The sequence below is a fragment of the Rutilus rutilus genome, assembly GCF_951802725.1.
Source record: "Rutilus rutilus genome assembly, chromosome: 25".
NCBI classification, from domain to species: domain Eukaryota; kingdom Metazoa; phylum Chordata; class Actinopteri; order Cypriniformes; family Leuciscidae; genus Rutilus; species Rutilus rutilus.
In genome coordinates this window covers 18,109,839-18,136,325 of record NC_140229.1, presented here as the reverse complement: position 1 = coordinate 18,136,325, position 26,487 = coordinate 18,109,839, and the positions used below count along the sequence as shown (strand labels likewise).

Here is a 26,487-nt window from a genome sequence, read left to right as displayed (position 1 = left end):
CAGCATCTCAGGAAAACATTATGGAGTTTCAAATAAAAAAATGACTTTCTGTTACAGAACAGGGCATTGATTTCATACATGTCCACTGTAGAGGACATCAGGACTTACATCATGTTTATCAGGCATTTTGTGAGACACAACAAGTGAATATGGAAATAAATTATACATCAATATTCCTATGAAATATTAGATATTAGATATTATTATTAAAATGTTGCTAATTATTACACTTCTTTTTTCATTAAATGTTGCTCCAAGAACACATTAATGTGCAAATTAGATACAGTGTATAGATACATTGCATTGAATGGGAATATTCATTTCTGTCCATTTTACCCACATATTGCATAAAGTAAAATGGTGTATCAATTCATTCCGTTATATCTTTCATAACATAGTTGAGAATTATCTTTATACAAATTTTGGTTAAAAAAAACCCTGAAACCCCCAAATTTATTGGTGATTGAAAAAAATAATAATGATCATTTAATTATTAATTAGCAAAATTATCTAAATTTCATGTAACAAGAAGGCTTTAAAAACAACTGAAACATGTAAGTCTTTTAATCTCTTCCTTTGATATGTTATCTATTCTGATTAGTTATATACCCCTGTTTTGAACCTTTTTTTCTTTTTATTTGCTCTTTACTGTGACTGCTTCCTTCTTTGATTATATAATGTTCTCAGTTAAAAAAATAAAATAAAATAAAAATAAAAAACAAGAAAAAGTCTTAAGCGGGACTTGATTTTGTCCATGGAGAATTGATTGGATGGTTGTGATTTGCTATTGCTGTGATGTCATGTGAGTGAAAGGTTGCCCCGCCCTCACGCCAGTAAACACGTCATTAGGGAAGATATTATTTTCTTTAAAGATTACGAGTCCGCATGAACTTAATAAATCATCTAAAATAATACTGCAATATTTCATTTAAAAAAAGAATTGATTTCTTAGTAACTTAAAAAGTAACTCCATTGTGTTTGCACCCCTGACCGCTAGAGGGGACGATTAGCCTTCACACCGAACATCTTAATGACGTCAGAGGTGTCAGTTAAATTCAGTGGTGTTACTTTTTGGCTGTCCTGAGATGTCGTTTTTAACTGGGATTTAATAGTGTTTAAAGGTCTTAAAGGGTGGCATACTTTTATTTGTTGTCTTGAAACGTGTATAATGTCATTGAATGAGATTGGTGTGCTAAGCTAGTTGCTAATGTTTAAATGAGTTTAATTTCGCGGTTAGATTCACGAGCAGATGTTTTGTATCATTCTCTTTCCCTAATACACTTAGTTTTTTTTGTATTTGACGTATACTTGAGCCAGCAGCAATAAAATAACGTTTAAAGTGCATTAATTTTAGGTTTGGTTTGTACAGTTGTAGGTGTATTCATTATCTCTTTAGTTTGACTCAACGAACACAAGCGACCGTATACCGTGACATGATGTTTGACTTGTACGTTACTGATCCGCTCTTTAATATGTTTCTTTTTTCTTAAGTGTAATGAAATCCGGACTGAAAGCATCTAGTCTCGGGATAGAGATCGTCCTCCAGCACCCTGGCTCTTCCTTGCGTCAGTGGCTGTTTCCTCCCCAAACAAGAGACTGCGTTTATCCATACAGTCCGTGAGGAGCTGGACGCATTCCAGCAGAAAAATGAGCTGAAAAGGTAACTTCATCACACATCTGAAGAAGGGGATGATATTCACCAACACTATTAGGAAATCTGGTCGTTTTAGCAGGGTCCTGGGACATTTTCCCTTGTGAGATTTTATTATTGCGCTAGCATGCCTATAACCCACACGTGCACAAGTTGATTACTACAGTTTTTTAAACTTAATATTTTCTTCTGTTGAAAATGCTTTTACAGATATTGTTTTCGTTTCACCAGGATCTTAATGATTTATGTAGTTTTTTTGTATGCCAGAAAGCCAGGTTTTTCTTAATATCAATCGTCTTTAGAACAGAACTCATTTTGCACATAAATTAACTAGCTTGATTTACTAGCTAGCTTGGTCCATAATTCATGACGGTCCATACTTTAAAGCTCTAGATGTGTACTTGCCCTATTATTAATAATAATTCTTGTAATTGTGGCATTTGTTAACAGATAAGATAACAGATACCATGCTTTTAGGCCAATGTACAACCTATAGGCCTAGTACTTTCTATGAAAAGTAACTACAACATGTTACTAAAATAAAATGTTATTAATTCTTGTAAGGGTGGTCATGAGTATTTTAATAAGCCTTCTAATTTATGTTTGTGCATGTCTCCCTTTTTTCTCATCAGTCTTAGTTTGTGTGGCTGTTTTAGTTGATTGATTGAGCGTTGTATGTTAGTAAATTTTCTATGTAATTCAAATGGGCTACACATTTTATCATTGTGTAATGATTAGAGTACTTTGTATATCTATCTGTCTGTCTTATCTATCGATCGATATATATATAGGTAGATAGACAGACATCTGCCATATTGTTGTCTTTTAATGTTTTCCAATTGTAGTGTTCTACTCTTCCCGCCTATCCCGAGCCGACTTCGCTTCCTGATTCACCAAACCACAGGCGATCTCCCCGACCTCAGCACCTTTTCTGTGGGTGAGGGCTGCGCCCGCAGAGTCGTAGTGTGCTATTCCGACCTCAGGTAAAGCTGCCAGACCTAATGTCACGTGACGTGCTCACAGAGATTTGGTGTCTCATCATTGTGGTGCGTCTGACAGATTGCCAGAAGAGGATCTTAGACATACGGAGAGCAGTTTCCATGAACGAGCACGCGGTCGGGGCAGGGAAATGGAGGACGAGTGCAACAGAAGAAGAGCCAGACGGCCAGAAAAGGCTATTTATGTTCCAGTCGCTAGGAGACATAATCTGAATCTGGAGGAATCATCTGAGGATTCTAGCTCTGGCGTGCCTAAGGAAGCTCCTGCATCCAATCAGGAGACAAAGGTGGACAGCACTGACCAATCACTGGCCGATCAGCAGTTTGTGCAGCTTTCAAGGTCCGGGCCTTCCCCGTGGCCTCCAGCCTGGGACCAGACTGTGTCTTTCTTCACGTCTTTAACATTAGATGACCAAGCAGATGAATATTGTGCCAAAAACACAGGCCTTCCCACTGATGAGACACTCCAGCTACAGCACTTTGATGAAAGTTTGCTCTCTGAGGTATTGTCTCGTACACTAATACTTGCTTGGATTATATTTAAATGCACAAATTCTCATGAAAAACGTCCACCTAATTCACAACGTGTGCGTACTTGCATGAATTTGTTAGCCCCATTCTAATGTCAATGCGATCAGGTGTAAATCGGCCCTACTGTATATCCATCAAACCACTTCAAACTGGACAAGTGTAAACGAGTTAAAAAGTTCAAAATAGAAATCTTTTCTTACAATATAAATCTTTATTATCAGTTTTTATCAATTTAACACATCCTTGCTGAAGAAAAGTATACATTTTTTCAAACAAACAAAAAATAAAATAATGACTGACCCCAAACTTTTGAACGGTAGTGTATATTTTAGTGTATATATAGTAATATATTTTAAACAAATTCTGTTCTTCTTTATTTCATCAAAGAATCCTGAATCCAGGTTATAAAAAAAACATTAAGCAGCACAACTGTTTCCAACATTGATAATAAATCAGCATATTAGAATGATTTCTGAAGGATCATGTGTCACTGAAGACTGGCTGATGATAATTCAGCTTTGCATCACATAAATAAATAATATTTTAAAGTATATTCAAATAGAAAACAATTATTTTTAATTGTAATAATATTTCACAATATTACAGTTTTTTTCTGTATTTTTTTTAATCAAATAAATGCAGGCTTAATGAGCATAAAATACTTTTTTCAAAACCATTTGAACAAACTTTTGACCGGTACTGTATGTAAACATTACTTTTCCCAAAATAATAATAAAAAAAATCTATATTTAATTATGTGAGAGTGTTATAGAGCTCCCGTTAGCCAGATATGACAGCACTACTGCAACACGCATTGCGAACAGATATGATGCAGCTTTCTCTCCTATTGCGGTCTGAAATCCAGCTCATATCTGTTTCTTACATTGACGTGAACTCTGTTAAATTTGCATTTAGCGCGGGAATTGAAGATTGGATTCATATTCGTTTTGCGGAGACCCATTTATGTGGCCAAGAGTAAATGGAACCGTTTTAACAAATCAGATAACTATCCGATCAGTAACAACACATGACGTGACCAGGTGTAAACAGGCCCTTTGAGGTTTGTTATTTGCATAAAGACCCAATGCATCTCCTTCCGTAATTACCATCATCTTTATTCTGTTTGTTTTCACACATATTGTCATTCATTCTGTCTTGGTCAGATCAAAGCCAAACTCAAATACGAGGACATCACCATACTGAACACCTGCAATGATTTCCCCGCCTATACAAACATCTGGCTTGATCCAGAGGAGTTCGGCCACGTCATTGAGATCTACAACTTCCCTCCCTTTTTTAAAACGGACGACCTTCTTGATGCCTTTGCTGATTATAGGTGATATGTCACCCTTATAATGTGAGAGAAATAATAGTAATACAAATCCATAAATGTGACACTGGTCTACTTCTGTTTCCAGTGAAGGAGGGATGAAGATCAAGTGGGTGGATAACACTCATGCTCTCGGTATATTTTCAAGTCAGTCGGCAGGTATTGTTTCATTCGGCAGTATTTTTTCCATTCATGTGTCAAGAATTATCATCCTTTATATTGTTATGTTTGAGTGACACGTTTTTGGTTCTTTTCAGCCACACAGGCACTCTCTCTTAAGCATCCGATACTGAAAACCCGCGTGCTGCAAGAGGGGAGCCAGAAAGCGAAGTGGAAAGCAGCCAGACGAGCAGGTATGAAAGATAAGCCACCAAATAAACGGCTATCAGAAATATGGTGATTTTTATATTCGAAGACATTAGTGTGTCCATGATCAAGAAAAACAAACAAAAAATCTTTGTACTTTTTTCAAGAAATTTAAATTTTAAGTGGTGAAACACAAAATTGTTCAAAGGTTTGGGGTCGGTATGATTTGTTCAATTGGTTTGAAAGTCTCTTATGCTCACCAAGACCAAGTATTTATTTAATCAAAAATACAAATCAACAGTAATGTTTGAAATATTACTGTTTTCATATTTCATTTTTTATATTTTTTTATATACAGTATGTTAAAATGTAATTTATTCCCGCGATGTCAAAGCTGAATTTTCAGCATCATTTCTCCAGTCTTCAGTGTCACATGATCCTTCAGAAATCAGGTTAATATGACGATTTGCAGCTCAAGAAGCATTTCTGATTATTATCAATGTTGAATACAGCATAATATTTTGGGGAAAACCGTGATACATTTTTTTTTTTTTTTCAGGATTTTCTGATGAATTTTCTTTTTTTAAATGAGTTGCATCAGACTGACATTTCATGGTACAAAAAAAAAAACTGTATAAATTTGAATTGGGAAATAAAAAAATAAGCTCATCATAAAAGATGTCACTTGTGCTTTTTTTGAACGTGTATGTATTTTTAAATTAATAGATACAAACATCGTGACACTGATCTGCATAATGAGCATGATTAAAATGAGTATATTATTATCAAGTATGATGATGTTGTGTCCCCTTAGAGTTCGTTCAGCCGGTGAAGGAAAGGCCCCGCACGGACACAGAGGTGGCTCGCAGGATGGTGACCAGAGCGCTGGGGTTGAGCAGAAGCTTGAAGAAATGACCTCGCTTTATTTTAGCAGCCCATGAAAACACATGAAATATGTTGTCTCCCAAGTTTCCAGTTTTGTTTATTTATTTTTTTGAGTTCTCTACTATTTTAGGGAAATAGTTCAATGATCATTTGATTATTTTCCTGAGTGTTTTTCCCCAAATTACTTTTTTTTTTTTTTTTTTTTTTGCAGGAAACAGCCTTGTTTGCTTTCTCTTGCTCTGTTTCTTCATACTAACAAGTCTGGCATCTTTTAGCATAAAGTCCAGACTTAACAAATATATCATTTTTTTCCCAGTTTAAATCGTGTTTTAATTACCAATAGGCTCTTTTGCTCATTTTGAAGCAAGTAGTGAAACGCTGTTGCTGTTTAGGGTGAGTTGAATGTGACAGAGGATAATTATCAGTGCGTTTTGATTGGATTTCCTGAAAATATTGAATCTAATGATTAAATAACATCCAAACAGACAAGTTATCATTAGAAATTCATGCTGTGTATCAATAATTCTGTTTTTACATGTTATTTTGTTTCTACAGTTACTATATTTGTCTTGTCTAAGTTGAAAATTTTTTCTGCATTATGATGTTTTAAAATCATTTGATACTTCAACCTGTTTTTTACATATTGATTAAATGTTTGTTGTTGCGGTTTTTGATTGGTGTCAAGTCTTTAATTGTTTCCACATATTTTAGCACTGAAAATACATGGGTTGTATGGTTAACATAAAAAAACACCATCCTCCAAGTAACAAACATGAATTGCTTTAATTATAGAAAACAATGCAATGGTTTGACCAAATGTGTTGTTCAGTCGTAAACACACAGTATATTTGGAAACCATTGAACTGGTCATAAGTACCCTCGTAGAACGGAGGGTAGATGCTTCACAAATTTGCAACAAATTCTTACAGTTTCACATTGCATACACAAAATATAATCCCTGACTGAACACAATAAATTACTTGACATGCTTGATGAATTAACCACAAAAGAGTCTGACAGCCGCAAGTGGCGTTTGGTTCGTGAAACTGCAGACTTTGCGATCCCTTAAGTTGTAATGCAGAAAGAATCGAAACGCTATGGAAGATCCAAGTTTGAACATTAAAGCACGAGTTTGTAGCCGCTACAACAATTAACTAGCATTTTAAACACAGAAATGCAACAAGTACAGTACATTTAAAGAATTTAAATAGTTTCTGTACAAAGCAAGCTTGATATAGCGAGGGTCGTGAAAGGACGTGAGCTGTACTTCAACCTAGCGACTGCGTCTATATTTGGAGGTGGGTTACAGAGCAGCGGTCTCTGCCTATTGAAGTGCTGGAGTCTCTAGTGGTCAGTCATATTTGACAGCCTGCAGCATCCTCCACTGAGAGCCTTTGTCGTTCCTCACTGTCTCCTATCTGAGGTGCAACTGGTTGCTCATTCCAGGGTATTCGTCCATGTCTGAACTCCGCGAGCCACCTGGAAAGTGGTAGAGCTGGTATTATTATTCACTTCGCAAATTAATTCACTGTTTCGAGTGTAAATGCAACAAAAACTCAGCCCAAACATGCATAAAAACACTTATACAAACCAAATGCAAATGTTTTATTGAAAGTGTAATATATTAAATGCAATTAACAAATAATCTAATACCATTTAATAGGAATATTCTGTATAATATGTGTTCTTTTATTCATTTGCATGGCATGTTTTGCTTGTTTTATGGAGGGCTTGGCTAAACAGGCCAATAAGAGACTTATATAAGAGATAATAAGAGATAAAACTGATCCGAGATCAGGTTAAAACCATACAGACACTGTTTATGGGTTCACAGAGATCATCTTACTCTAGCGGCAAAGTCGAAACAGTGGTGATGTAACGAAGCCTTGACTCAAACTGCATTAGTTACTGGTTCGAAAGTGCCCGTCACTACTGGTAACGTCTTTTAACTCTTTCCCAATCAGCTTTTATTAAAAAAAGTTGCCAGCTACCACCATTTTGACCATTTTCACAAAATTTACATGGCCCCCAGAATACGTTTGTTGTATGATTGTTGTGTGTCTTATTTTATTTTAGCTTTGTGCATCTTTTTTTATCAACACTTGAATGTGGGTAGGTTTCATTAAAGGGGTCATATAATGGTACATGCACTTTTACAAGTTGATTGCACTGAAATGTCTGTTGGCAGTGCCTGTACACAACCATCCTATCATGATAAAAATCCATCCAGTGGTTTTGTTTTAATCTCCTTATATGTTTGACCATCTCTGAAATCAAGCCGTTCGATATTGTGACGTCATAAGATCGTACGCCCCTCCCGCTATTGTGATTGACAGCCGTGTTTCAACACAAGACCCGCCCTGAGCAAGCTGTGACAGCCGTCATCATAGTAGTCCGCCATTGTTGATATGCTGGAGTAGAATGGCGTCTAAGCGATTGTGGTGTTCTGTTCTTAGATGTAATAAGGAACACAGCAGTCATTTGGATGTTCCTAAATCCGAGCCATTGAAGAAGCAGTGGCTGAGTTTTGTTTTTGAAGCAATATGCCCAAAGGATTGACGCGGGGATTCCCTCATGGGGATTCCCCAAGATCGTCTGTGCTTTCATGTTTGCGCAAATCATTTCACACCAGACAGCTTCACAAACGAGAAAAAACGGATCGGTACCAACGTGTTCCTGCTGAACCTCCAGAAGATGTGAGTGTAATGTTTTATTAACCTTTATATTAGTATTTATATTAATCTTTGCGAAATTTGCAAACCTTGCTGCAGGCTTCACGATGAATGCGTCTAAGGTTTACACTCAGGTACATTACGGCATGTTTTCTATGTACGACGTTCTCAATATAATTCATAATCCCACGTTTATAACGAATAACACGTGGTTATTGTGTTAGATACGGTCAGAGAATGTCTAATACGGTGTACCCACAGAACAGAGGGGCGGGGTGAGCAAAGCTCATTATCTTTTAAAGACACATGCACTGAAACGGCGTGCTGAAAACAGAGCTGTTTTTGACCAGGTAAAATTAGTGTTTTCTTACAATACTAATGAGAATTTTTAATTAAAGTATATTACAAACTTTTAATTTAGACCCTAAAGAATCATATTAGCTTGTACAAAAATGGCATTATATGACCCCTTTAAAAAAAGATTCAGTACCCTTTCAGAAGATGTGTCATAGCGCCCCCTACTGTATAACAGCGAAAACACGGACACCGGAAAAATTCCGTCAATGGTGGGGAAACAGTTAAATTGTCCTGGCAGACATTCAATACAGTATTTTTCTAACCATCTCACCTATATGACAGTTGTACGTCCATATCCTGTATCCATCATAGCGGCACTTGCACTTCATGACATTGTTGGTATAATCCGATTCGGCTACATCATAGTTAGGATTGATTACGACCTGTGTGACAGAGTCATGTTAGTATAAAAAAAAAATTCCTGCTTTTTACTTTTAGTTCACTTCAGTTAAAAAGGTACCTGCAAAATATAGTCTCCTGGTTTCACATCTGTGACATCGATCCACTGACAATCAATGTCATGTCTGTAGGTGTCCCAGCAGCCAACAGTGATGCCCTGTTCGCCAAAGTTGGCACAAAGATACCGTTTCTGAATACCTGAATCAAAGAAAACAACCAATTAGATCTTCGAGCTGAATAACGACACTATCCGGATATATCGGCCGGATCTGGGCCGACACTATGTTGCTGTCTGGGACTCAGAATGAAGTTTTTCTATTACAACACTATCAATCTGCAGCGGTCATGTGGTACAAGTCAGAACTCTCAGAAAATTCAGAGTTTATAAGTTGTAATTACGAGATCTACGAGGACGTGAACGCTTTTTACAAGTCAGAATCTCGTAATTACCGTAATATTAGTAATACACACCTTTGTACTAGTGTTGAGTAACTTTAGCGCTATTGGACCATCTCGTAAGAAGTTCTCACCTTCGTCACATTGAGTGTCCTCTAGACAGAAACTGGCCTTGTGACCCTCCGCCACCTTGGTGCCGTTCAGACTCAGCAGGTCATAATGTGTAAAAACCTCCATGCTGTGATAATGCCTGAACACAGAGACACAACAAAACAACGATTAGAAGTTTTAAACGTCGCCATATTGGCATCACGTGTTGAAGTCTTTAAGGTGTTTATGGTCTTGCCTGTGACACTCGTGCCAGGTCCAGGCATGGTAACCCATTTTGGGTCTGAAGTCAGCTTGGCCGACGTTGTGGATCTGGGAGGAGAAGCGGAGCAGGCGGCGGTAGGCGCCGTGGTCGTTCTTTTTCGCTGTGCTGGACAGGCAGTTCTCCTCTAGGGCGCACTCTAGAGCGTACATGGGCCGGTCCTCCAGATAGGTGGTCTGCTCCACCAGCTGAGCATTTAGAACCAGGTCAGGAGCCGCTGTGAGCGATGAGATCAGAGGTCAGACAGAGCAAATTCCACATGCATATCAGTCTAGACAATCAGGTCAAATGGGCTTAGTTGGTCCTGAAGATCTACCATCTTATGTTTAGTTTCACAAAATATAAGTTGTTTAGGTGTCATATTAAAGCTGTTTAGCCATGTTCAGAATGGAACACTAGCATACTGCTTACTACATATGGCACAGTAGTACATTATTTTTGAAAGTCTTTTATGCTCATACCAAGACTGCATTTATTTGATTATTCTTGAAATACTAGAAAGTTCAGAAGAACAGTATTTATTGGAAATAGAAATCGTTTGTAACATCATAAATGTTTTTAATGTCACTTTTGATCAATGTAATGCATCTTTGATGAATAAAAGTATTAATTTCATTAAAAAAAATCTTACCAACCCCAAAATTTTGCAATTTTCTATCATTTATGAGAACAACACTTCCCCGCCATTGACGGAATTTTTTGGCTTTCTGTGTTTTCACTGTTATACGGTAGGGGGCGACGCTATTACACATCTACTGAAAGAGTGCATAATCTCCGGATCAAAACACAGGAGAAGAAGCAGAAACTCTGTTCTTTCTTTTGATATATGTTCAGATATTCATAAAACTAAATATTCTGGAGGCCATGATATATATTTTTTTATATTATCAAAAATGCTGGTGGTGGCTGGCAACTGTGGCAGGGAAAGAGTTAATGAAAGATGTTAATTGTCACAGTGGAAATGAAAGGTTAAGTGGAGTGCATTGCATTGTGGGAAACTACAATTACTTTTGGAGCTGCTTTTTAGTCTACTATTACATCAAGCTTGACACAGACGGCGTTAAATCACTATTCTTAAGAGAATGATAATCAATAAGAGGTGATTGTCTCACTATCAGAGCAGGACACCCCAGCGGCGAAGCGTCCTCCTCCTTTCGGGCAGTTGATGTGTTTGCCGTGATGAAGACACTGAGGAAGACTCATCTCAGTTCCTGAGCATCTGACCCCACTCATCACAACATTGTCTGCATTTGCATCTCCAGCCCAGTACCACGTCTCCTATACAAACACGTGATAAATATTAGTCAGTCACACAATCAAGTCGCAATATATTAACATTCTCATTTTAAAGTCACAATGAAATCACATAAAAAATAGAAAGAATGTGTCCTCATAATCTTCAATCACAATAACTTCCTCTCACTCTTGCAATGGCATCTCTTCTCTTCTCTGATGATGTGTTTCCTGGTGCAAGGGCGGGATCAACCTGTCACTCACATGAGATAGACCAATAGCAAACCACAACCATCCGACCATCCAATCAATTCCACATGGACAAAATCAAGTCCCGCTCTACATTTTTTCTCGTTCGAGAAGTCATTTCACTCGGATACACGTCACAATTGGGAAGAAAGCACTTTCAGTCTGTTCTTCACACAAAACTGTAATGTAACACATAGAATACCTTTAAGGTGCTTTTTTGATATTGTTTTGTTTTTCAATGACATCAGAAAGAAACGTTAATGTTTTGAAACTGAATATTGAAGATGGATATCTGGGTGTCATTACACCTTCTCACCACACGAGGGCTGTTCAGTCACGTTTTACAGATCGACTGCATGTTCCTGAGCATCTGCTCTCAAGATTGCTTTTCATTAGAGCTTGTTGCATAAGGTTAGAGGTTTGAAACACAAGAAGTCCCGTACCCCACAAGGTCGGGAAAGTCTTTGTCAGTGTTCATGACTGCACAAACATATGTTCGTGATGAGTAATCATCCAGTGTTATGTTCTGTTTTCCATGTGTTGTGTCTCAGGCTGACCAGGGCTGAGTCACAACCTCCTCTGATAGATAAGCCCACAGGACTCCCAACGTGGGCAAGGGGGAATGTGGGCACATTCTGTCAGACTTTCCATGTGCATTGTTGAAAACCTTCCACACATGCTGTCTGGAAAGACCCACCGGTCCAGACTGTCAGACAAATCATGTTTAATGGCCACTCAGACATCTGGAAGTTGTATCTTGTACTTTTTGAGCTTAGGTCTGAAAACGTGACCAAAGCATGTCAAAGTGTACAAACTTATGCTTTTAAGTCTCTTATGCTCACCAAAGCTGCATCTATCTGATCAAAAATAATAATGTGAAATATTATTATAAATTAAAAAACTGTTATTTTAAAATGTCATTTCCTCCTGTGATGTCAAAGCTGCATTTTCAGCATCATTACTCCAGTCTTCAGTGTCACATGATCCTTCAGAAATCATTCTAATATGCTGATTTGATGCTCAATAAACATTTCTTATTATTATAAATGCTGAAAATTGTGCTGCTTAATATTTTTTGGAAACTGTCATACTTTTTTTTCAGGATTCTTATACTGTATGTCTTTAGTGTCGCCTGCTTCATTTAGCTACAAAAGAAAAAAATGAAACCTGCCTAAGCTTGTTTAAGCTGGTCTTAGCTAGTTTAGATGGGTTCTCAGTCTGACCAGTTGAAATGTGCCTAAAACCCTTTAAAACCAGCAAATAGACTGTCTGACCGGGCTGGGAGACTAAATAAGACCAGCAAAATGTTTAAGCTGGTTTAAGGTGTTTATTTTTAAGCAGGGCAACAGTTAAATCAACACCACACGAGCATAAACGTGCATGGATAATTCACGCTAGCCTTATCAAGACACTCTAAGAACTATAATAAGTTGCATTAGATTTAAATGCTTTGTGTCCCTAGGTCGAAGCCATTACGGCCATAATGTCTTGACATGCGGCCATATGCATCAGCTAGTGGCAAATTTCAGTCAATCATCATAATAACTCTTAATCATGGCATTAGCCTGCAGAAGCGTTTTCAAATTTCCACTCATAAAACCACCCATCAAACTATTCCTTCCATACCGTTTCTAATGCAATAATAGTTTCCAGACCTATAATCACCATGAGTTTGTCACTGGGCTGGTAATGATCTGTCTCCAGTCTTGCCATTTCAGCTCTTGAAAGTCTGTGTGATCTTACATGCACATTCAATTATGATTTAAATAAATAGGATTTAATAGGATTATGGCATCCAGAAAACTTTTGGATGAAATGAGGACGCCACACCGGCTCTGTGCCACGGTGTGTGCCTTTATTAAAGTTCTTCATCTACATCGAACACTCCAAAATAGTCCCATATGCTATGAACACTATCATGATGACTCAAACGATGCCTTGGGGACATTGATGGTTAAACACAATTGAAGGTGGACCTTCATGAGAAGGTTGGAGTGTGGAAAACTCTCAAGTTGCGGTCACATTTATTCAATGAATTCTCATGGAAAATTTAATAGTACTCCAATGTGGACATGAATTTTGTGTACGGATTCAATGGATTCAAGTTTGTCACACAGATTTGAAGTGTTGACCAACAGAAACCTGCTTGGTCTGAGAGTGATGTAGATTTACCTGAAAAGCATGGTTGGCGAAGCCTAATCCCAGCTGTCTGCAGACCACCATGGCCTCTATAATCCCCCAGTTTTCACTACAAACGGTTCCCCAAACCAAAGAACCGTTCTTCTCAGCGAGAACCTCCACACGTCCCTCGAGGGGGTTTCTTCCTCCGCTTAGACGTATCTGTTGTAGTCAAAAGCATCCATCACTTTTACTGATTCATGAATTTCTAACTATTGTTAGAGCATTAACGGAAAATGAAGTAAACGTTTAAGAGTCCTCACCCTCTTCTGGAAACCCATGGCAGGTATATTGCAGCGTACAGCAGCGTCTTCCTCATGACTGCAGCCCAGCGCATCATTATTGAAGTAGCAGTCAGTGAGAGATTTCTCAAATCCAGAGCACTCCACCTCGTTCATGTGGACCGGACCCATTCCTAAGGAAAACATAAAATAGGGTGTTAATGGACAGGAAATTTGAGTTTAAATAATTGTATTGTCTTATCTGTGGATTATCTTAAGGGGACAAGACCATCCGACTCTACATGAATCATTACATATCAGAAATCACTGGTCACAGATCAGACATTAGAATTAACTCAGTGACTTCCATTTTGTCGGATTACTGTTGAGTCCATTTCGTAAAAGTCTGTTTGCAAAGCCTGCGCCGAAATTGCGACTGATTTTTCAAAGTATCCACAGTGAAATGTACTGACTTACATATAAATAATGCTCAACTGAGACATTCACATAGTTAAAAATAAATAACCACATTCCTAGCATTAGGATCTTTGGAAGTTAATGTTATTTTTAGTCCAGTGATCCTGCATCTTTGTTCTCTCCTCGTCATCTCACTAACACGCCAGTAGGCCCCATGTCAAATATGCAATGATTTTCTTCTGCAAAGGCGGTCTTTCACCTATCTGCAGGCACATTCCACAATGAGTCTTTCTCTGAGCTTGGTTACAATAAAAGCTGTTTTTGGACTAACAAGGAAGTTTTGAGTTTTGAAACTTACAGGATATTTTCTATAGTAAAATATCCTGTAGGTCAAAAGGAAAATTTTATAAAGTTTTAGCTTAAAAAGTCCATAACAACACAGATAACAAAAAGCATATTTTGTTATTTTATTAAGCATTGTTTTTTTTTTTTTGGTAGTCATTTTAGACTTGAGACTTGACCACTAAATGATGCAATTACTGACCAATCAGGACCAAGCAGATACACATATATTGCACATTTAATACACAAATTTATAGCACTCACGCAAATCAATTCTTGAAGTAACCTAGGGTGAATTGACTTGCTCAAAGCACCTTGCGGAGCTTGCCAAATGCCACTCATTGGAGTCACATGAAACATGTTTGTTTTTTTCATTAGATGAAGCAAACAATTTTGTTTATCTGATGTTCTCTGCTGACCACATCTGATGACAGTAATAACTGTGCATAAATGGATTTTAAGAGGATGTTTTGGGAGAACTGCAGAAGGTTTGTATTTGTTTAGACTAGAATAAGCAAAGAGTTGTTGACTTCGCTGTAAATTTCTGAAAACATGACTAAATGCAGCCTTAAAATACCACACAAAGACTTTTGATCGGGAAGTATGTATTTTAACGAGAATCAAAACAGTTTGGGAACCCTTTTTAAAGTAGTTTTCAAAGTTGAAGGCTAAAGTAAATTTGAAGATTGACAATTTGTAGGCTGCATTATTCAATAAATCTCTCTTTGACAAAGAATAATGCATTGTTCTCATCTTGAAATTCTGTTCTCAATGTTATTTTTGCCATACATCACTATATTGTCCCTGTTGGATGTTTCCTGCATAGTTGTAAACACACTGCAGCGCTTCTGGGATCTACGTCAGAACGCCGGCTTTGGACATGGACACATGGACTTTTTTAAACAATGTCTTCACTACCTTTCTAGGCCTTGAAAGAGGTAATAACGTCATTTGTGTTCCGAAGACGAATGAAGGTCTTACGGGTTTAGAACGACATGAGGGTGAGTAATTAATGACAGAATTTTCATTTTTTGGGTGAACTAACCCTATAATTACAGTGTTTGCATATGCATAGGAATAAAATAAAAGTGTACAAGCTCGCATGTAAATATTTCACGTTATCTCTCAGCAAATTCACTGGAAATGGATTTTAAAATCAACTAAGGACCTGTACAAACATCAGCTGAGGAGCAGCTATCTGCACATGCAGTTGGAGAGCAGATGTTACATTATACATGAGTCTCCTGGCCAAAGAATGTTCACATCTGCCTCTCATGCGTCTGATCAAAGACACTTTAGTAAAGGGCGGTGATCCATGACTTTCTGGTAAATGCCAGAGACAGAGGCTGCCGTAGATGCTGTTGTTTTGAAAATAACAATGTGTGACTGACTGATAGTTGCTTCCTGCTTAATGGGTTTGCATCATTATTTTCTTTCCAAAATTTTGATATTAGAGATTTTTGATAGCCTGTTGTGAAATATAAGCTTTGCATGCATTATATTATATAAGCATTATATTTATATTCGGATTTTCCGAATTTTTGAAGATTGCAGATTCCAAGAATACATTCTGTATTTTAAATTTGAACGAATCAGGTTTTGAATGAATCTGTTGAGTGAATGAGCATAAAAGCGAAATAGGGTAATGGTGTAAAAAAAAAAAACACCAAATGAATCAGTGAACGAATCTGAGTCATTTTGGTGAACTGAATCAATCGAGACAATGGAATGAATCAAAATTCCCTCTACTAGTTCTTAAGGCTCTCCTGGGACATGTAGTAGTTTGGAAATCAAAGTAACGTTAAGGGAGTAGACTCTTGATTCGAAATTCTTCGGAATCTAAAATCTGGTTGTTTTAGCATCAACTCCCAATCCTCCCCGTGATCCACCATTTTAGAACCACTGATATAATGTATTGTGCAAGAGAAGACATACTAACCTTGCCCTAACTTCGCTCCAGTAAGAGCCTCCTTGGCGCTCCCGAAGCCCAGCTCTCGACACACAATGGTAGCGGCCCTCAGGTTCCAGTTATCGTCACAGACCGTTCCCCAAATACCATTCTTCAGCACCTCCACTCGCCCTTCACCGATATTCGCACCTCCCCGCAGACGAACCAGGGGTTGCTGGGAAATCAGACAGGGAGTAAATTAGCAGGGTGATCAATCCACACAACCTCAGTGACCAGTGTTTGTTCAGTCTAGCTCAGTCCGTCTACGGATCTGATTCAGGTGATTCAGCCTGAATTTTTTCCCCATCCCCAGTATAAACACACTCACTTCAGCTCTCTGGTGACGTGCTTGAATGTTATGTAATTTCCTTTTCATTCAAAAGGAAACGTGATTTAATGTACTACATGACTTTTCAAATGTCTCTATGACATCCAGGCTGAATGAACATGATAATATACAGGAAAATATTGGAAGAAGAAGCGATTCTTTCCAGAAATGTGAGCAAGAGGCCAATAGATGAGAAAAACAGACTCGCTAAACATTCCACAACCACAAATCATTTCTGAGGAAGTGTAACTCTAGACTAGAGTTCAACATACAACCATCTATAGACAGACAGAAGAAAAAATTTGAAAATGTATTAAATTTGCATGTGCACAAAAGTACAAACAAATAGTCTTTGAACCCAATGCTACCGGGAAACAGCTGATGGAAGACAGTCCAAAGATAATTTTGCCGTATCTGGTCGGCAAAACTATGAACACATCTTCCTTTTTTAAGAATGACTTAAGTGCCGTTCTTTGTTATTTTCTCGAAGAAAAGCTTATAACTCCAAGTCCTCCAGAGTCGCAGCCAAAGCCGATTCGAAAGACCGCTGTTCGCCAGCAGCAGCCGCCATTCTTTGTTTTCAAGTAACAGGGAACCGTCGCAACTCTGTCGTCAAAGCCACGGTGGGTTTTCGTATAAATTACTTGTACAGATGAAACGCAATAAACCTGGTTGTGTCATGTTGCTTTCGGTGGTGGATGCCTGCTGTTTGGGAACGAAGTTGTGTAAGACAGTTATGGGATGTAATTATACCGAACCACTTTGACAACAGACTTTGCTAAGGCATTTCAGAATGATCAAAACAGCATTTCAGATGCTGTGCAACGAGATCGGTCTAGTCCAGGTATGATGTCCTGTCGTGCAGTCACATTACTTTTTTGATGCTCATTGAGGAATTTATTCGGTAAATGTGTTTCCATCATAGTTTATGCGCATGTTTTTTTATGAGATAAAAAAATTATCCGCCTCAATTGATATGTTTCAACTGACCACAGTAAACATAAGAGGAAGACTGAGGCTTATAATTTAATTTTGGCATGTGTTGATGTGCATGTGTGTGCATGAAAGAAAAGAGAGAGAAAGTTGGGCAGCGGCGTCACATGGACCTAAATGCTCTAGAGTAGACGCAGAATGAGCAGATCTGAGTTAAATGCACATAAAAATAGGTAGATGGAAACATAGCTATTGACCAAGCGTGCCGCACAAATGCTGAAAAGTGAAGCCAAAGCGTCTTGATCGCCCCCTGGTGGCTGGTCCCAGTATAGGTTACAAACCCCGCCTCCCCATGAAGTCTATTGGACGCAATGGAAACCAAACAATCAAATTATACTTCAAATAAAAAATGTATACATCATTTTAGATAGTTTTTATCACGCTGATTTAAGTTTAAGTGTTCGTTTTTTTAATTAAGTTTGGTCTTAGTTAGTTATTTGATGCTATAAAAACGTGAATGTGACGTCATGATTGACAGCTGTGATTGACAGCTTCTCTAAACGAAGTAGTCACTACGGCACCAACTGACTTTTTTTGGAGGAGATTGGAGCTTCAACTTTAATGTCCATAACTGTTTATTTCACACAGTAAATTTTTTATTAACCGTTTCTGCGGGAGTGAGTGCGGGACCTTGATATCGCGGCTTTACTTCCTGCTTACTACTGCGCAGAAGCAGGTCCCGCGTTACTACTGCGCAGAATCAGGTCCCAAACCTGCGAAAGATGTCAGCACCATATTAGGACTTTGGCAGCTTCTCTTTTCACCAATAGAAGAGAGTGAAGGGGCGTCGTCCATCTTTTTTTACAGTCTACGCTATTGACTAACTATTTTCCAGGCTGTATATGTTCTACAAAGCCTAAGGCCGTAATATACAGTAGGCCTACTATAAAGTAGTACAATATTTTGTTTATTAGTACAAACAAGTAGTCGTGAGTTTTTTTTCACAATCTTATAAATGATGACAGTGTAGATTAAAGCTATTTTTATTCCAGCATAACTCATTACGTTGCAAAGCAGCGCTAGTTGGTACAGCCACTCAAAACACTAGATCGCTAAATGATACATTTTAAAAATGCTTTAAAATTGTAATATATATAATGGCTTTTTTATCAACAAGTAGTTGGTGAGCCCAATGTAAACCAAAACGCCTTATGAAAGACAATCAGAAATGACTTTTCCATTGTTGATGACACTGTAGATTTGTAGGAGATTCTGTAGATTTCCAGTGTCACTACTTTTTTTGGCGCAAAGCAGTGCTAATATAGCCTAGAAATCTAGACGCACCCTAGCGGCAGCAAAATTTATTTTGCAGCCAGTGTAGTCTAGCAACTCTCCGTTGACTTTCGAGCTGGAAAAACCTAACTCTAGTCGGGCCAATCACATCGTGTATAGAGTAGGCGGGGCGGGCTTAACATAATGACGACAGAGTTGCGACGGTTCCCTGCTACTTGAAAACAAAGAATGGCGGCTGCTGCTGGCGAACAGTCTTTCGAATCGGCTTTGGCCGCGACTCTGGAGGACTTGGAGTTAAGCTTTTCTTCGAGAAAATAACAAAGAACGGCACTTAAGTCATTCTTAAAAAAGGAAGATGTGTTCGTAGTTGTGCCGATCACATACGGCAAAAGTTTAATCTATCAACTAGCTCCGCTGGTGGGAAAACGCTCTGGTTGGTTGTAGCGCTATCCTATTGCGTGCAGAGGGAATTTGAAAGACAACCGTTTTTCCCGCCCCTCGGATTGAGCCCTGCCAATGGTGTGTTCCCAGACCCAACATCTTGATGTAGGTCTGGCTTGCCAGGCTAGTGCTAATAGCTACAACCTCTCAAATCATAAGGATGTTAATGCAAATTTGACACTACCAACCTCTGGTCTGTAGGCCTTGCGGAAGCCAGTGGAGGATGAGGGGGCAAAAGCCCTTCCAGGCACACAGCTGACCACCACAGGCAGGCCACGTCCACAAGTGCCGTTCCTCTTGGGCTCCAGGGGTTTGCCCAGTTTACAGCTGGACAGGTGGGCTTCATTTCCTGTGCAGTTCACAGAGAAACCCCAGTAGTTCTTTCTTTTACGCATGGACAGTGATCTGTAAAACAGAGCCACAGAGAAACCTCACTTGTGCTATAAAAGAATCATTAAATTATGGAGTATTATACATATTTCAGTGATTCATTCTTGTTTTGAAGGATGTCACAACAATGATTCAGAGGAACATCTGTTATGATTATTATAGTGATCAGACATTGCCTGTAGCAGTAATGTTGTGCTAACCCAAGGACACTTCCCATGATTCGTCAGTCCAGAGAAAATCCTAAATCAGACAATCAAGACTCAAACAAGCTGTGAAGCCTGCAGGTTTCCTTTCCTCCAGATTAGGAAACCATTAAATATTAATTTAATAAGTACAGCACGTTCTGGGTTCAACACAAGAGTGCTTAATTTGTGAGAATCTTTTGTTTTTTGTTTTTCTGAAGTGTCAATATTCTTTTTGGTTCTATACGTTGACTGTGATGTAAGGCAATGCAATTTATGATGTCCATAGGGTGTCTTATTCATTGCGAAATAGATTTATCAATGGCATGAATAACATTGTAGGCCTAGACTTAAAATACATGGACTGCCACTGAGGAAAAGTGAGGTCACATTGCCAGTGGCTTAAACACTGCATCTTTATGAAATATTCCAAAACAAACAAACATAGACATACCTCACCTTTAAATATCACCAGGCATTACTTTCTTTAGTATATGGTTTAGTTTAGAAATAAACCCATGAAAACATATTCAGAACGCTTATGTCCTGGAATGCTCCATTTTTGGAAACAGACATTGGCTATAAACTTTTATGTAATAGTGTATTTTAGTGTACAGATGTGGTTTGAACACACCACACCTATAATTTATGGAGTTTTACAGTTAAATGTTCTTCACAGAGTTACAGAGGAAACACAATGTTCTCTGCTAGATGGGAAACGGCCAAGAATTATGTTGGGAAACAATCTGGCCATGATTCACTTCGGAGGCGTTCACACACATCCGAGGACGAAATAACTCTTGCTGCATGTTTGCATGGTAACTTTAAACTTTACAAAGTTAATATTACTTTAGGGGAAACCTTAAATTCTCCATGCAATGTTTTTGACATTGTGTGCTTGCCTTCTTTCTTGTCTGTTTTTTCCAAATTTTTCATTTTATCATAATAATCTTTTCATCTTTTTTCACAGGGAGATGAAAAGTAATTATCATTATGTCCTCTAATTAATGTTTGGCTCATGCCCATTTTTCACACAAAGCAAAAACAGTGGGGACTTTTCCTTACTTATAAACTTTGTTGTTGTAGTTCTTCTCTCCAGGGAATCCGTACATTCCACAGACGACTCGGCTGTTAAAGGGGGTCCACTCCTCATCGCAGATCTGCCTCCATTTTCCCCGTTCTTTCAGTTCCACATATCCTTCTGTGACTGGGATGCGCTTGAGGTGAGACGATATGGGTCTTATACGGATTTCTTCCACCCGTTCTTCAAGAGTCTTAAGAGGAAGAAACAAAAGAAAACTTTATTGTTCATTAGCAGAGTTCCCACAATATTCCCAGAATGGCCAACATGAAATATTTATTCAGGTCACTTCCTCAAGTAGTAGCAGTAGATCACTTGGGGAGAGTTTTGGAGATGTTTTAGTCACTGTTTAAGAGTGTCTTCCACTCCTGCAGGGTGAAATCTGAGGAGCCAGATAAGCAGGAGCCAGATAAATCATGACTCACATTTGACAAGGCTGATCAGATATGGTTCCTGAAACAAGGTCAAAGTTGGAATTTGACCTAAAACATCAGTTCAATGTCACTTCAGAAATGCCCTCAAAACATTCTTAACCAGTCTTGTGGTGGTTAACCTAGATTTTTAGGGGTTGTGTTTGAACCTCATGAACTTTTTTTTACAGTAACACATGATTCTGTCATCCAATCCATTCATTTACAGGAATGTTATAGCTTGGAGAAATAATAATTCAAAAGCATCCTTCACTGTGATCAGTTGACTTACTTACTGTACAAAAAGTGAGGAAACCCGTTGCCAAAATGAAGTGAATAAACGTCATGTGTAATTGAAAAAATTAAGTTATGTGAACTTGACAATTCCACAAAACTTATTTTTTTCAATTACGCATGAAGTTTATTTACTTAAGTCATCTGATCACTTTTTACAGTGTTGTTGCTAGCTCACGTGTTCTCACAAGGGCTGTTTGCCGTGATATCACCTAAAAGGAATGTTTTAGATGTGTAAAACCACCAGCAATGTTGTAGTATTAACAAGGAGGTGGTTACAGGATGTTTTAACTGACCACGGTAAACATAATTTACTTCTAATTTAATTTCAGCGTGTGTTGATGTGCATGTGTGTGCATGAAAGAAAAGAGAGAGAGAAAGTTGGCCAGCGGGCTAAAACCAAAGGAATGTGGCGGCCTCACGTGGACCTAAATGCTCTAGACGCAGAGTGAGCAGAACTGAGTTAAATGTAAATATTACTATATAAAGGCCAGACCAATGGGTTGAGTTGAAGTGGGCTCTCAAGTCAGACACATCCCTGTTTTCTTAAGCACTGGAAGTCTGGAGGAAACTAAAGAGCTGACTGTTGAAGCTGAGGGTGTGGGACGGGGTCATCCAGCCATATGTGAGGAAGAGTCCACGCCAGTCGCCCGATAGCGTGACCTCCGCCTAAATAAACCAGACCCTTCCACAGCATATTTTTTACATCAAAGAGAAGCCCTGCTTAATCAATCTCAGACTTTGTCAAATTTCAGAGGTTGATCTACGATAATAGCACAGGTACATTTGTTTTCTTTTCAACATACTGATTAAAAAAATACAGTTGGAATGTTTATAAATCTCTATATATATGCAATCCTTCGCCAGCTGTAGTAGTCCTACCGGTCAAAATGCCATGCAGGAGTTTGGTGATACATCAGGCACCTTTTAAGGGATAAAATATCAGGCTAACAGGAATGGTTCTCTGTACATAACATTTGAACCAACAGTTTGCGCCTTGTGAAGCTTGAAGAATGTCTGGTCCAAGACCCGACATGCAGTAACTAACAATGAAGGCAATGTTATAATCTCCCTGACTGATAGGATGACAAGTTCAACAGGAGCCATCAAGGCTTTAAATCTATGTCAAGTCTAAGTTTGCCTAGCAAAGCCCTAGCAATGGCAAGGTTGTGGGTTCAATTCCCAGTGAACACAGATGGTGATGAAATGTGAACCTAAATTGTACTGTAAGTCACTTTAAAATAAATGAAATGAAGCAAACTACTCCAGATAACAGTCCTCTTTATCTAATGCAAGAAAAAAAGTCTGACATTTCTATATAAATAAAATACTGATTTAGTGCAAGACACCCATTAGCTATCAACATTGTAGTTCAGGTCAAAGCAAATCTATTTGTTCAATCCCTGCATCTGACTATGCCTTCTTCCCTATGTAGTACGTGAGAAACAGCCTCTGAAAACAGTAGTATGTCTGAATACATAGTATTCATAAGATGATTTGTGAATGGCAGTGAAACAACGCAAGTGAAGAAGTAAGTCACATGACAATGACAACATGCCGAATGTAGTGGGTCCAAATTTCATTCATACCATACATTCATATTATATAGAACTTTTTTTTTTTTCATACGGCTGTGAAGTAAGTTGCGCATCAGATGTAGTACCTACTAGACAGAATGTGATTTCAAACACAGCTAATGTGTTTTTATACAAAGTATTTTTTCTTATTCTGAAATTTGTCACAACAGCACTACCTTTTAAAGGTGATTATTGAATGTTCAACCCCCTTTTAAAGATGTTCATTAGATGCACAAATAACATGACTAAGTCATTACAGATATCTACATTCTCACATTTGACAGGTGCTTTTATACACAACAAAACAGGTATACATTTTTGTCAATATGTATATTCCTTTGGGAAGCAAACCCCTCGCCATATGCTACAGTGCTTAAATGAACTGTGAAGTGACTAACCCACTGCTAATAATCTAAAAGTAAGTGTACGACCAAACAGATTCCATTAAATCACGTCACCTTTCCTTCGTGCCATGTGGCTTTTTGGTAGTAACAAGACCCGACAAAGAGGTCTTTGAGATTGTAAATGCTGTCTGTCAGCTCAGCGGTACAGCGGTACGTCTGAGACATACGCACTTACAGTCATTCATATAAGTGAGAAACCATTCCCACATCTGACTGCGTTTAAGAGCATGTGTACGCGATGAAAACGGTAGCAGCAAGACTAAATGAGGGAGAGGAAGCCCCTCGTCGTCCAGACATTCCTCAGTTCCTGAGGTGCCAGCTGGGACAGAACCACCTTCTTTTAACATTCATGGAATCCAGATATCAAAATATTTACATGCCATTAATGTTCCTCCGCAGGGCTTCTCGAGGTGGGCGAGTGAGAGGTGACGGTGTCTGGTGCAGACGTTAAAATCTCCACTCTAATTCACTTCCTGCCTCGTGTTTCACATTGGTCCTCCACGTGCCTGTTCCAGGGACTTGGAGTGAAAACGCTTGTTGATTGTGCAGGTTTGTGGTGAACGTTTAAGGGAACAGAGTCATTTTAAGCACTTTTTGAGGAAGTAAAAGGATAAAGGGGGAAAAAATGTGAGGGATGGATGGATTCAGCTGATATATTGATTTTTGCTGAAGGAATTCCAGAGAAAGGGGATACATGAAAAACATCTGGATTTTCTCAACTGTTACAAGACAAGCAAATGTACACACAATCATTCCCACCCCCCAAAAAGCAGGACGTTTCTACAGCTCAGTGTGTCATCAGTGACGATCTCAAACACACAACGCATATTCACACCACCGCTCCAAAGCCAGCCTGTCTACAACTGTCTGCGAGGAATGCCATTTTCAGACAGGCTTTTGTCCTCAGGGTCATTTTTGTGTCAGGGCACCACTTGCGACTCTGCATGAAAGAAAAGAGAGGGTGGACAAGAAACAAAGTATGACAGAACTAATGGTGAACTCTTGGGAGCAGTAAAGGGTCAGGGAAGGGTTTCCAAGGAAACTCTCCAGTTTAAACTGATCCCTAAACTCTCATTTCACAGAGCATCTCTGGGCATATTTACGTTCAACCTTTACGTTCTTCCCACAAGGGTGGTTTTTCACAAAAAAACGGGAGAAAATCTAAACCGCTTGTGGACAAAGACACTGGTCAGAACATATCTTGGGTTCTGGGACAACAAGAGTTTTAGGAAGAATGCGTCTTTAAATGCACTTAAAAGTCAATGCATCAAGACATCTTGTCACTATATAGAGTACATGATTCTGATTGGACAATATTCTGTGGTCAAATATTTTTGTCTAAAATTTTGTATGACCCATAAACTGTATATTTGACCATTGTCTCTGAAAACCAATCACTTAACTGGTTGTTTCCCCTTTCTATCTTGAGGACTACAACACTGCTACTAACCAAATAAATAAATAAATTATTAGACATGAAATATCGATTTGACTCCAAAAGTCCAAAACCATATTTTTATGCTCTTGGTCTTGTCATGGACTCAGGAGCATTTGGACTCGTTCTTGACTATTTTCTTTGCCACTAGTGGCACTAAATGGAATTGTCAAAATAATTACTTTTTCCAAAAATCGCCCATCTTTAGCCTGACAAGCCAGACCCACATCAAGATGTTGGGTCTGGGAACACACCATTGGCAGGGCTCAATCCGAGGGGCGGGATAAACGGTTGTCTTTCAAATTCCCTCTGCACGCAATAGGATAGCGCTACAACCAACCAGAGCGTTTTCCCACCAGCGGAGCTAGTTGATAGATTAAACATTTGCCATATCCGGTCGGCAAAACTCCAAACACATCTTCCTTTATTAAGAATCACTTCAGTGCCGTTCTTTGTTTTTTTCTCAAAGAAAAGCTTAACTCCAAGTCCTCCAGAGTCGCAGCCAAAGCCGTTTCGAAAGACCGCTGTTCGCCAGCAGCAGCAGCCATTCTTTGTTTTCAAGTAGCAGGGAAGTCACGCGGAACCGTCACAACTCTGCCGTCATTATGTTAAGTCCGCCCACCAACTCTATACACGATGTGATTGTCACCCCAGACACAACATAGTGTCGGCCTAGATCCAGCCCACATCTGGTACACGTGGATTCCACATGGTCCAGATGTGGGCCGGTATTAGTATTTTTAGTATCTAATATTTTTCTAATACAACAGCTGAGGGAGTGACGACAAATTTGACATTCTCTCTTCTGACTGCTGTAATCAATCTCTCTCTATTTTTCCCTCTATTGGAAAGTTGTTGCTATTGGAGAAAATGGGAATACAAAACTTAGATTTGTTGCCGTACCCCATTCACCACTATAGAAGTTTACCCAACTATGACGACATCTGAAATATGAGAAGGTTCCCTACCTGACGGCTGGTGTTTTTCATGCCAGACAAGAAAAACACTGTCACTCATTGAAAACTATTGACCAACTGCAGCCAATTTGATAACATTTCAGAATTAAGTGTCTTTTAAACCCCAAACAAGCGAGCCAAAGGCGACGGTGGCAAGGAACCTAAACCCCATCAGGTGACCGATATGGAGAAATAAACTTAGGGAGAAACCAGGATCAGTCAGGGGGCAAGTTTTCCTCAGGCCAAATGAAGAAACATGGTGTGATTTATTCCAGACTGC

The 26,487-nt window shown here is 38.7% G+C and overlaps 2 protein-coding genes across 3 annotated transcripts in view; one reads left to right on the top strand and one right to left on the bottom strand.

The window, feature by feature from the left end:
- The first annotated feature begins 1,029 nt into the window (after positions 1 to 1,029).
- Positions 1,030 to 6,370, top strand: r3hcc1 (R3H domain and coiled-coil containing 1). 2 transcript variants are annotated; one of them, XM_084401001.1, is made up of 8 exons: positions 1,030 to 1,121; positions 1,492 to 1,660; positions 2,497 to 2,634; positions 2,711 to 3,152; positions 4,344 to 4,516; positions 4,599 to 4,669; positions 4,768 to 4,863; positions 5,631 to 6,370. In XM_084401001.1, the coding sequence occupies exons 4-8, from the start codon at positions 2,781 to 2,783 to the stop codon at positions 5,729 to 5,731; spliced, it is 813 nt and encodes a 270-aa protein (XP_084257127.1). In that variant the 5' UTR covers positions 1,030 to 1,121; positions 1,492 to 1,660; positions 2,497 to 2,634; positions 2,711 to 2,780; the 3' UTR covers positions 5,732 to 6,370. The 2 variants fall into 2 exon arrangements, with proteins under 2 accessions (XP_084257127.1, XP_084257128.1); XM_084401002.1 differs by having other exon boundaries at positions 1,030 to 1,131.
- Positions 6,371 to 6,465: 95 nt separating this feature from the next.
- loxl2a (lysyl oxidase-like 2a) overlaps positions 6,466 to 26,487 on the bottom strand; it is a 28,593-nt gene continuing 8,571 nt past the window's right edge. The window contains exons 4-14 of the mRNA XM_084401000.1: positions 21,116 to 21,324; positions 19,667 to 19,883; positions 16,475 to 16,658; positions 13,819 to 13,970; positions 13,550 to 13,717; positions 11,008 to 11,173; positions 9,872 to 10,112; positions 9,660 to 9,775; positions 9,191 to 9,327; positions 9,002 to 9,113; positions 6,466 to 7,180 (exon numbers count right to left, since the gene is read on the bottom strand). Coding sequence (XP_084257126.1) covers positions 7,116 to 7,180; positions 9,002 to 9,113; positions 9,191 to 9,327; positions 9,660 to 9,775; positions 9,872 to 10,112; positions 11,008 to 11,173; positions 13,550 to 13,717; positions 13,819 to 13,970; positions 16,475 to 16,658; positions 19,667 to 19,883; positions 21,116 to 21,324 — 1,767 coding nt within the window. The 3' untranslated portion in view covers positions 6,466 to 7,115. The remainder of the gene's footprint in view (positions 7,181 to 9,001; positions 9,114 to 9,190; positions 9,328 to 9,659; positions 9,776 to 9,871; positions 10,113 to 11,007; positions 11,174 to 13,549; positions 13,718 to 13,818; positions 13,971 to 16,474; positions 16,659 to 19,666; positions 19,884 to 21,115; positions 21,325 to 26,487) is intronic.

Coding starts and splice junctions, on each gene's coding strand:
- r3hcc1 (XM_084401001.1), top strand. CDS start 2,781: ATGGAGGACGAGTGCAACAGAAGAAGAGCCAGACGGCCAGAAAAGGCT. Junction 4,517..4,598: donor GATGCCTTTGCTGATTATAG/GTGATATGTCAC, acceptor TTCTGTTTCCAG/TGAAGGAGGGATGAAGATCA. Junction 4,864..5,630: donor GAAAGCAGCCAGACGAGCAG/GTATGAAAGATA, acceptor GTGTCCCCTTAG/AGTTCGTTCAGCCGGTGAAG.